Source organism: Antedon mediterranea, chromosome 9 (genome assembly GCF_964355755.1).
Source record: "Antedon mediterranea chromosome 9, ecAntMedi1.1, whole genome shotgun sequence".
Taxonomy (NCBI): domain Eukaryota; kingdom Metazoa; phylum Echinodermata; class Crinoidea; order Comatulida; family Antedonidae; genus Antedon; species Antedon mediterranea.
The window spans coordinates 15,692,027-15,704,575 of NC_092678.1; the positions used below are offsets into that span (position 1 = coordinate 15,692,027).

The 12,549-nt window shown below is 36.2% G+C and overlaps 1 protein-coding gene across 3 annotated transcripts in view; it reads right to left on the bottom strand.

The window, feature by feature from the left end:
- LOC140058438 (mitochondrial tRNA-specific 2-thiouridylase 1-like) overlaps positions 1–12,013 on the bottom strand; it is an 18,236-nt gene extending 6,223 nt beyond the window's left edge. For 2 of the 3 annotated variants that reach the window (XM_072104046.1, XM_072104044.1), the window contains exons 1-7: positions 11,824–12,013; positions 5,977–6,133; positions 4,718–4,883; positions 4,057–4,229; positions 1,547–1,719; positions 956–1,009; positions 286–352 (exon numbers count right to left, since the gene is read on the bottom strand). In XM_072104046.1, the coding sequence (XP_071960147.1) occupies positions 286–352; positions 956–1,009; positions 1,547–1,719; positions 4,057–4,229; positions 4,718–4,883; positions 5,977–6,082 (739 nt within the window). In that variant the 5' untranslated portion in view covers positions 6,083–6,133; positions 11,824–12,013. The remainder of the gene's footprint in view (positions 1–285; positions 353–955; positions 1,010–1,546; positions 1,720–4,056; positions 4,230–4,717; positions 4,884–5,976; positions 6,134–11,823) is intronic. The other variant, XM_072104045.1, reaches the window with a different exon arrangement.
- Between the last annotated feature and the right edge of the window lie 536 nt (positions 12,014–12,549).

A 12,549-nucleotide genomic window follows, 5' to 3' on the forward strand; every position in this document is an offset into this window, starting at 1 on the left:
TTGTTGAGAAAATTAAGGGCTGTTGTCATTAATATATTAGGAACTTTTAAATTGAGTGAATGTGCACACTGCGGTCACGTCCACATGGTTTATAGTCAACTGTTCTCGTCGACAGATATATGAACATTTAGATTAAGTGGATATTTATGTTGACATGCCGATGAACGTATGACGTAATGACCTCGGCATCTGACCTTGTAATCTCTATAGTAGTGCTTGTCCGTGGTTCTATTACACCACGCTGGCCCAGCAAATATGGTTCATATTATTTAGTAAAAGGCTTACCGTTGTGGTGCCCAATAACTTCACCGTCTTCAATTGAAATAAACTTTCCCGGTGCTGGCTCCACATACTGTCAATAAACATAAAAATAATCAATTAACAGGAATATTTACATAAAAATATTACGAAAACACAATATACTGCAGTAATTATGGTATCTTCAGGGTAGATAAAACATTTAGAAAACAGAGGGGACATGAACAACCGATAGACTTTTGGTATCGTGTCTGGCGACAACAAACAGCCTCCGTATCTTGTTGAGGCCTGTTCTTTTTCCCCCAAGATTTCCCGAGTTTGTACTGCTCATGTGTGCTTAGTCCTTTGATATAACTGACCAATCACAGTACACATTTTCAAATTTCAATTATTGGAGTGCGACCTTTTTTGTTTGCTTTTTTAAAATACTTATCCCAGGATTTCAAAAGGTTGGCGAATGTGTGTATAATAAAAAAAAAGGTGATAAGTCTGGAGATCAATGTATGTTACAACATGTTAAAAGTTTTAATCTATAAATATGTAAAAAGGGTATTAGGTGGAAATAATTAATTGTTGGTCTTTTGATTGTCTTTTTTTTGTCACTTTAGACATGATACCGTACAAGAATTGTCTGTCATGAAGTGTCAGACATTCAATAGTATAATTATTTTAAAAGAACAAATTATGAATGTCTTACCTCTTGAATAAATTGGTGAAAATTTCGCTGACCTATAAAACATATTCCCATGCTCTTAAATAAATACATATGAAATAAAAATGTAAGTATAAATAATAAATTTGGGATGCACTGAAAAATGCTCAGTATCACAATATAATTTATAAACATACTTTATAACCATACTTTTTTACGTATATAGACATGATTGCATATAGGATAGTACAGTACTCCTTTGGGTCACCACTATTATTAAGGGAACTTCCCATGAAAGGAAGAAGCGGCAATATATGGCATAACCTAGCATTGTGGGGAAAATTTGGTTGGGTTACAAAGGTTTCGCCATAATAGGGTTTCTATTGTAGTGAAAAGCAAAGGCCACCACATGTGGTTACATCATTGTTGAAAGATTGACGACATTGATTGAAAACAATCCCAGCTTTATTGAATCAATTGTATTAATTTTGTTAATGCTGCCCTCTATTGTTGGGTGAAAAAAATAGTTGTATGCTACCCTCTATTGCTGAGACAGCAGAAACCAAAAGACCTACTACACAAGCGGAAGGAATGGAATAAAGTTGAATAAAAACTGCGTGATCGATATAAACTAACCTCCTTCTTTTTAACAATTTTCTCCAAGCCAGCTTGGAGTGCAATGTCTTTGACGACATTTTTTGTCAAGTCGCCAATTGGAAATATAACCTTTTGCAGAGCTTCCTGTCTGACTTGCGACAAAAAGAAGGTCTGATCTTTCCAAGTATCCACTGGCTTCATTAACTTTACTCCTGAAAAACATAAATTGTGGTAATGAAGTTGCATGTAAATCCTTTAAATTGTTAGAGGTCCCCAGTTGGATAGGTGACATAATGTGTGGCCAAACAATAAATCATTTTGGTGTAACAAACCATGTCATTACTAAAATTAGGTAAAAAAAACCTTGGAAAGTAAGTCTTGAAACAAGTTTGCAGTATATTGGTCTATTAATAAGGCATATATCTGACTGGTCTGTTTCAAGGAGATTTAGTTACTCCAACTCCTTGCTGTTTCTTTACAGTGCAAGTACAGTGTTCTCCCCAGGCCTTTGAAGCGTCACGGTACCGTGACGCTTGGGTTCTCTACCGTGACGCTTTACGGTCGGCCGTGACGCTTAAAACCTTATCCGTGACGCTTAAAAATATCAACCACAACCAATCTAAAAATAGATTAACAGGCAGGTACTTTCTCTGGAGCTGAGGCGCGGCATGCATAAAGAGCCTATGCATACGCGACACGTCCACTAGACGATAAGCCAAAGAAACAAAAGACTGCGTAACAAAGTGTTAAACAACTGAGACTCGCTTTCACCGGCCGCCGCCGAGAGATGTAAACACGTGTTTTGTTACTGCCATGTCTCTCTTTCGATCTCTAGTACTGTATTGGCTGTCTAAAATGTGGTAACTTGTATATTGTAAATAAAGTAAATGATTGATTGTATTGTTTTTCTTGTAAAAATGTTATGTGTATTAAAAATAAATATCAATGATATTATTATTTTCAATATCACACTGGATTAATCGACTCTATCGGTGGGATTTACTCTTTCGTCGGTAACATACGCCCATCATCAAATGACAAAGGCGTGATTGATTTTCTAGGCGCAATTCAATGCTAGCTGCTTTGATCGTATAATACAGTCAAGAAGGCTACAATTGTTTTGCTATTTGCTAGTGCGCTATGAAGTCTTATCTCCGGGCAACTAGAGGTGTCTTACTAATGAGTAGGCCTAGTTTTATTTCATCGGGACTTGCACCCAATGTTAATTGAACGCCAAAAAAAATGTTTTTTTATCGCATATGTTTACCCGCCGGCGGAAAAAAAAGTAGGCTACGATCGTTTTAATGTTTGCTAACGCGCTATGAAGTGTCGTTTCCGGCCAAATACAGTTGCCTACTGATGAGTAGGCATATTTTTTCATTTATCGCGTATGTTTACCTGCGGAAAAGTAGGCACCGATCGGGTTGTTTGCTAGCGCGCTATGAAATGTCCTTTCCGGCCAGTCCTACTGATGAGTAGGCATTTTATATTTCATCGGGGAATTCCCCTTGACGTTCGTAATGAACGCAAAAAAATTTTTCTTATCGCGTATGTTTACCGGCGGAAAAAGTAGGCTACGATAGTGGTGATGTTTGCTAGCGCGCTATAAAGTGTCCCTTCCGGCCAACTGCAGAGTTGTCCTACTGATGAGTAGGCCTAGTTTTATTTCATCGGGGAATTCCCCTTGACGTTCGTATTGAACGCAAAAACAATTTTTTATCGCGTATGTTTACTGGCGGAAAAAGTATGCTACAATGGTTTTACTGTTTGCTAGTGCGCTATAAAGTTTCGTTTCCGACAAACTGGAGTTAGTCCTACTGATGAGTAGGCTTATGCCTATTTTTTTTCATTGAGGACTTCCCCCTGACGTTCGTAATGAACGCAAAAAAATGTTTCTGTAGGCTACGATTGTTTTGCTGTTTGCTAGCGCGCTATAAGTGTTATTTCCGGCCAAACTAGAGGTGTCATTCAACATAAATGTTATGTGCGAGAGTACCATTTCCGGCCATCTAGGGTGTAAATTACCAAAAATCGCTTCGCCACAGCCCCAACCACATACCTTTCCAGGATTTTTCTTTTTTTATGGAAAAGTTACACTAAAGCTCTTTCTACACAATATCAAACATTATGTGTCAAAAAAATATGATGTGCCAGTATATGGACACAATGACATCATATCACTACCATATTTGGGAACATCACATTTTTCCCTTGAAATACCGGAATGCTGTCCGACGAGGTTTAGTTTTTTACCAACCCCAAAACCAGTTCTAGAAATACCGGGATGGTGTTCGGCTGGGGATAGTTTCACCATGTAGTTTAAGTTCTATTTATTTGTTGTTAGCCGAAACCGTTCAATTCATTTCACTGTAAATGATAGTGTAAACAGAGCTTAAAAGTAAGATTATGATAGGTTACAAAATACAATGTTGGCAGAGTTTTATTTTTTGGGGAGAAAAATAAGGGAAGATATGACACACAATTAACTAAAGATTTAACCAAAATGATTTAGGATATGATAACATTATTAATTGATAGCAAATACTTACTTCTCTCTTTTGTAGAATCATCTTCTTGTATTCTGGCATAGTGACCAGTTGCTAAGGTATCAGCACCAATTGTGTGAAGAGCGTGGTGCAGAAAATGATCAAATTTGATATGTTTATTGCATAGAATGTCTGGGTTTGGTGTATATCCAGTCTGGTATTCATTTATCAGGTAGCTGAAGACAAATGGAAATAATGTACTGTAGGGAAGATTATCTTATGCTTTGATACCACTAGAGAGGCAACAAAATGACGTAACGCAACGGATGGATTTAAACCATTGATCAACTCCCTTGCGTTGCATCTATGTCTTTGCGTTTCGTCTCTAGTGGGAACAAGACATAAAGCTCATAAACCATTTTTAGCCTCAGCCTATTATTAAAACTAAACTCCTCACTTAGACCCAAAACATACGTTAGACTCACTTGTGGCATTACATATTTTTTCAGGTAGGTCAGCATACTTGAGCAAGAAGCAGATGGGGGTATTAATGATACCATGGGGTTTCCTAAAGGATAGTCCTCTAGGTGGGTTAATAATACGGGCCTGATTCTTAGTACCCACTAGGACGCAACGCAAATAATTTGACCAATCAAATTCTGTGATTATAAAAAGATACAGTAATTATTTAAAATTAGTTATTATTAAATTAATATCAACAAACCTGAATACATTGTGCCAATATTCTTTTACAAAATTAACTTGTTGAAACGGAATTCCAAGTTTGTCACAAACATATTCTGCATCTTTTGCGTCGTTGTCTGCCACACATTCACCGTGTTCATCTACGACATCCCAATTTTTCATAAACACTCCAGTCACTTTATATCCTTTGTACAAAAAAAGTTGCATAATAATTTCAAAATTTTGTTTAGCAATATTGCTAATGAAACTGATTTTTGATTCGAGAAACATAGTTTTGTATTGTATTTTTTGCTACACAATTGTACAAATGTGTACTGTAGCAATAAGGTTGTTTTGTATAGCTTTTTGCTATGCTACACTGGCGAAATTATTCCCTGAATACTACATACTTCTTTCTTTAGGAACACAGCCTGTACAGCAAAGGATTCCTATCTCTGTCTACACTATCAAACTTTATGTGAAAACAAAATGTAATGTGCCATACAAGGACTCGATGTCATCACTACCATATTTGGGTACATCACACTTTTTTTTGTCAAACTAGTAGTAGTTTGATAGTGTAAACTTAGAGTGACAGTCACATTAATGTCGTCCTTTCACAAACTCTTGTTAATTTTGTTTTGAAAGTCTTTGGATATGGAAATTCAATGTCGTGAAAAAAAATCATGATTTGACTTCTGATAGGATTTGAACTCTGACAGGATTTGAACTCTGACAGGATTTGACTGCAAGAACATTAAATAAGCTATTTTTTATTAAATCAAGTTATTACTTTTGCCTAAAAAAATGATAATGATGACAATGACAAAATAAACAGTTAAATTTATAAGAAAAAGAAACCCATTGGGAATGAAATTTAAATTACAGTTATCAGTAAATATTTTTAATTTTTGATCCAATTTTTGTTTAATAAAGTAAACAACATTAAAAAAAAATTGGCCATATTTAACAGTGATGTTTTAAAAATTAATTTTTTATTGGGCAATACATTTTTGACATTATTTCTTGTATCCCTACTTTTGAAAACTAAATGTATTAAATAGAGGGCGCTATATAATTATAGATGTACTGTAAACCAAATAGGTTTTGCCAGTTGAATGTTCGAACATTAGACTGGGGACTGTATGGATTTCATCATCATATTTTCTCACCATTGCCTAGAGGGAATTGTTAGGCTTCGAAGGCTAGAGGCCCGATTTTCTCAATACTGTACCAGAGCAAAAGATACGGTACAGTATCCCTAGCCACAGGGTATATTGAAATAGGTTCATATTTTACCTTGACTTTTAAGGATCAATGCAGCAACAGCACTGTCCACACCACCTGACATTGCACATGCCACATGACTTATGCACCTTGACATTCCATATACGGTGCTTTTCATTATACATTAGTCATAAACACCATTGTACACCACACACCACTGAAGTGAAATCTATGAAATACAACGAAGGCAATTTAACAAACATATTATTTAGACTTATAATTCATACTTTTATCCTAACACTTTGACTGCCAAACACGGAGATCTTCGTGTTTGGAAACCCAACGCTTGCCTGCCAAACACGGAGATCTCCGTGTTTTTTTTTCGAAATCCGGTAGATACTGTAGGTTAATTATTGGTGTTATCAATGGACACTATATTCGGTCTGGACTGTAAATATTTTACTATTTGAAAGTAACTAATCTGGTTACGAACGACTGTCAAAACGGTACCTGTCGAAACATCAACATACACCGCGCATCACTGTAGCGTGTAGAGCGATGGTTTGGCGCGTTGTGTATGCTTTGGCAGTCAAAGTGTTAATTGATTTAAAAATACAACATTTAAATGGCATATTCGATAACATAACTTTACAGTTAAGCATGGGTTTTTCTATCCGTTGTGTACTGTATTCATTAATGCTACATTAATTTAACACTTTGACTGCCAAACACGAAGATCTTCGTTTTTGGAAACACAACGCTTGACTGCCAAACACGAAGATCTTCGTATTTCGCATTTTTTTACGAAATCCGGTAGATAGGTTAATTATTGGTATATACTATAAATATGGACACTATATTCGGTCTGGACCGTGAATAATTTACTTTTTGAAAGCAACTAATCTGGTTACGAACGATTGTCAAAATGGTACCTGTCGAAATAACATACACCGCGCATCACAGTAGCGCGTACAGCGATGGTTTGGCGCATTGTGTATCGGTCGCGCGCTAGCTATGCCGCCGAAGCATTACAAAGGTTTATGTGGATTGGCATGTTTGTTTGTTATCTGAATAAAAAATAATGGATGAATTTTCAATATGAAGTCTTTAATTTTATTATTGTATGTATATCCTAATTGTTTTGGTGTTTCACTGTAAGTGGCCGAGTTTCACGCAACAAACTTGTTTAGAAATGGTATAAATATTATCATCAGTTTACTAGCTAGGCTAGTAGTACTAGGCTATAGCCTAGGCCTAGTCGTAAAACGGTTCCGGACCAACTTTAGGCCTAGTTAACTAGGCCTGGTGTCTTTACTATGTGGATTTTGGCGAAACATTGATGTAAGATTTATGATTTATGAAATGTAATACATTTTTCGATAGTGATAACTTGTTTTTATAGGCCTACCGGTGCCGTGTAAGTAACTTTTTCGTTGTTTGTTTATCTCCCCGGGCGATATTTTCATATTGTGATGTCTTGCACAAAATCGCGAATATCTCGACTTTCTTGCGCGAAACTACGAAAAACTCAAAAAGTGAGTTACTTTCATTTTACTATTACGATTTACATATAGCGATTTGAAAGCTAAAATCTTTATGATTATTTTAGTCTAAATTACATGTAAATCAGATCACATACATAGTTTCAATCAGCTTTAATAAAACGCCGTGGTTAGGATTCCGGCACCGGAACTCAACTGCCCACCGTTAGGGAATCCGACACGCTATTGCGCATGCTCATAGCTCTGGGAAGTGAATTATAGCTTGCACTTATAGAGTGCCACACACACCACACCACCGAGAGTCGGAGTGTTATAGGGATTTACTGTAGCCTAGATAGTCGTTGCGCGAGCGAGAGCGATGGATGAAACTTGGCCTATGCCATACATGAATTAATAATTAAAATACGACTACGCCACGCGTTAAAATAATTATAATGATATTAATAAGTATCAGTATCTATCTAAGAATCTTAATCCTGTTTTTAGCGTTGCGACCCTGACTTTCCGAACAGTTTTCACATCCACGCGGTGGCTGCCGTCAACAAATCAACGTGTGATTGCATGTTGTTATGTACAGTATAATGCGTTATGAAAAATCATAAAACTAGTCATGTAATTATATAATTCATAATGATATGAAGTTTATATATGAATGAAGAAACCACAATTTAATTAAAAAATAAATAGGCCCACTGGTCACGTCTAACTGGTAGCCCTAGCCTAGATTAGTGGATACCGTATTAGTAGGCATCTAGGCTAGTTCGCCGTGTGGCGCAGCTATGAAATGATCCATCGCTGTTGTTGATAGGTATAGAGTCGCCGATTACCTCGCTCTGGGCATGCGCAATAGCGTGTCGGATTCCCTAACGCTGGGCAGTTGAGTTCCGGTGCCGGAATCCTAACCACGGCGTTAATAAAAACATTGAATTGGGCTATAAACGCTGGCGGTGGCAGTTTCTAACTGGAAAAACCTCTGGCAGTCAAAGTGTTAAAGAGAAGCATACTCTCTGTCTGGCTGTCAGAATTGCTTGGTCCAGAAATGAAGGTGTGGGTGGGGTGTGTCGAAAGCGAAGACCTCGAAAGCGAAGATCGAAGACCGAAGACTTCGAAAGCGAAGACCCTACGAAATGGTAGTGTGCACAAAATCCCACCAAAATCATACAAAATCGTGATAACACCTTGAATTTACAGATCCTGAAAAAATATTTCAATTTTAATCGTTATATTATAAAAAATCATGACTTTATCTATGAACAAGCTCCCGTGTTTTTGCCAATCGAGTTAATATGTGATATAGTTTTACGAACAAACACATCGCGCTATTTGCAAGGCGACGGACGCACAAGAAGGACCTCGCACATGAAATGTCACTTGTTCCGATAACAATTTAAAATCATAGCCAATTGTTTATAAGTATAGAAATAAACTACAGTAAGTAAATTGTAAGAAGTAAAGGATGGCGGTAGGCCCGGTATTTAGGTTTATTTTAGAGCCTATAGGCCTATAAAAAGTGTCCGTATATCATAGATTTTACACTTGCTTTTAAATGTTAGGTACAGAGATCTTTTTTGCCTTTAAATATGTTGCTATGTGTTTTTTATCTATAATATTTGCCTATTGTTTATTATCTAAATATATGAATAAATACAATAAGATATTCATTTTCCTGTATTGTATTTAAACTTTTACATTTTCCCATTGTAACTATTGCTATTTTACTTAATCGCCAGTTTCAAACTGTTTTCTAATGAGAAATCAGAATTTGAATACAGTATTATTTTTTACTTTGACAATAGACAAATAATAGGGCCTATATCAGTATCAGAATATTTAGTGTGGTTGGAGAAGCGACAGATGATGTAAAGAAAAATGTAATTTTTTTTTGGTTAATGAAATATTTAATTTCCTTTTTTGGAAAATAAATATTTCATTAACCAACGTATGAACCACTAAACAAAAAAAATTCTGCCGCAACGTATCGTTGGCGCGCGCAAATCTATCTATCTATCTTCTATCTATTTTGCATCCCCTCTTACGATCGAGAATCATGATGAACGTAATAAAGCAGAAATGGTGTTGAACACATCGGTTCCCACTTGTGATGACACGCAACGTTATTTTCTTACGGCGCACTTTGCGTCGATCTGAAAACCAATTTCAGCTCTTAAAATATTTCCCGGGCCAATGACAGTTCGTCCCAATAGCTTACCGTGAACTAACGGAACTTTATTTTATATCTTTGTATTGTCAAAGTAAAAAATAATACTGTATTCAAATTCTGATTTGACAAAAGGCTAATACTGTAGAACGAACGATAGACATCACACTCTGAAAATTTTTCTTGGTCGTTAACCCGTTATAATAGTATAATTCTGTTAGATTTGTTTGTATTAGTGTCAATTCTATATTTAAATGGTCAACAACCGGTAACCTGTTTCTTAATTAAAATTTAGAAGCGGGACGTCGACAATCTGTTGAAAATCGGGAGACTGTTGAATAGTCGTCTCAACCACAAGCCTGTGAGATAGAAGGTTGGGGGTTAGAGTGGTTAAGCCCGATAAACATTCACCATCACTTAATAAAGATTTATAGAGAGTATCTCTTTTTGTATTCACCACGGGCAATGCTTGAAAACAAAAGTCAGTTTTTTATTTGATGATGAGGAAAATTGTGGTTGGCGGGACTGGAACTTCATTAAACTAATCTTTTGACAGTGTCGGTAAACGTAATACCGATATGAATAAACACCCGTTTTAATATTGAAAAATAAATTAAACGTGAACACACTATCGTCACTAATCACATTGCAACCGTAACAAAATCGGCAACTTGTAATTTTGGAGGGAATATTTTTTATTTCAATCTTTGTTTTGAATGGCTTTTGTCTTTGTGAACGTTGACATAATGGCATAATTATTCGGAATTATGGAAGCCGTGAAACAGATGATATGTCGCAGGAAACGACCGATTTATAACCAAAATTTGCAGAACGTTGATGCCTATATCGTTCGTTCTTTTTACTTAATTTCTTGTCAAATCATAATTTGAATATATTCTGCCAAATTTGGCCCGGGAAATATTTTAAGAGCTGGAATTAGTTTCCAGATCGACGCAAAGTGCGCCTTAAGAACAAACTTGCGTGTCATCATAAGTGGGAACCGACGTGTTCAACACCGACTGCTTTACGTTCATCATGATTCTCGATCGTAAAGAGGGGATGCAAAAATAGATAGAAGAGTATTTTCTTATGTTGCGCGCGCGTCAATACGATACGTTGCGGTAGGATGTTTTCGTTTAGTAGTTCATACGTTGGTTAATGAAATATTTATTTTACATTTTTCTTCTTTACATAGTACTGTCGCTTCGCCAACCACACTAACCGATACTGATAATATTATTTGTCCATTATGAATACATTAGAAAAACATTTTTAAACTGGCGAATAATTAAATCAGTAATACTGTAGTATTGGCTACAACGGGGAAAATGTACAAGTTTAAAATACTATACAGAATAACTAAAAGAAAATAAATATCTTATTGTATTTATTCATACATTTAGACAATAGGCAAATATTATAGATAATAAATATACATCAACATAATAATATTTAAATGCAAAAAAAAGGATCTCTAAGTTGTATTCACGCGTAGGCCTACGTATAACATTTTTAAAAACAAGTGTAAAATCTATGATACGGACACTTTTTATAGGCCTATAGGCTCTAAAATTAGGCTAAATAAGCATATGGCCATCCTTTACTTCTTACAATTTACTTACTTTAATTTATTTAATTTACTGTAGTTTATTTCTATACTTCTCTATACAGTTGGCTATGGCTTTAAATTGTAGGCGACGTGTGCTACAATACAAAGTTATCGGAAAAAGTGACATTTAATATTGCATTCAATTCGAGGTCCTTCCTTGTGTGTCCGTCGCCTTGCAAATAGCGCGATGTGTTTGTTCGTAAAACTATATCACATATTAACTCCATTGGCGAAAACACGTGAGCTTGTTCATAGATAAAGTCATGTTTTTTGATAACATAACGATTAAAATCGAAATATTTTTTTAGAATCTGTAAATTCAAGGTGTTATCATCGATTTTGGTCGGATTTTGTGCACACTACCATTTCGTAGGGTCTTCGCTTTCGAGGTCTTCGGTCTTCGATCTTCGCTTTCGAGGTCTTCGCTTTCGACACACCCGGTGTGGGTGTAGGGGCGTAGGTACACTCTCTCTAGGCGTACAAGGTCCTACTAGGCTAGGCTTAGACTAGTACAGTAGTAGACCTATAACCTAGGCCTAGCCCTGGCCTAGCGATAGCGTGTAATATACTACCAGGGCCGCCTACGGTAATCTTCGTCGTCGCCCAGTATTGCCCACCAACAGTGGGGTTATTATGATATAAAAACTTACCTTCTAGCCTGGCTAGGCCTGTATTCAATTAACTATTTTTTTAGCTTATAATATTGATATTGTGAATCGTGGTGATCACTTTACTCGCAAATAATTATAGGCCCTAAACCCCAAACAAGTACATCTCAGTATACGCACGTTTTTTACCCGCTTGCGCCGATTACTCGTCCACCACCCGTCGTCCCATCCATCCCCACCGAACCACCCAACCGTGTCGTGATCATCCATTAAAGTACGCCACCAACGTTTCCAACAAGTTTTTAAATGCATTGACATTGTAAATGTAAATATTTAAAAAACATTGAAATTAATTAATTGTCAGTTTTACACAATGACGTATTTATATTAAAATATGGCGCTAATGTAGCTTCATACACACAATTTAAAATACTTAGTTTGCATTTTCCTATTTAGAGTCAGTGCATGGAGTAAAGAAATGAAAAAAAAAACAACGCGCGACCACCATTATTCATTGCGCGGATTGTTGAGGATAGCTGACCTCAGTTCGAGTGTGGCATTTCGTTTCGATTGTGTACGGAGACTGTTATTGTTGACCTATAAAAAGTTTTTCACCATAAGCATAATAATAGTACGGTACTACACCCAGGCCTTGGCCGATAATAATGTGAAAAAAGGTTAATCAATTTTTTTTTTCACTTCAACAATTATTATTGCTCTAACCAATAATATAAGAATTCAACCCAGAATTCAACGTCTAAATAAAGT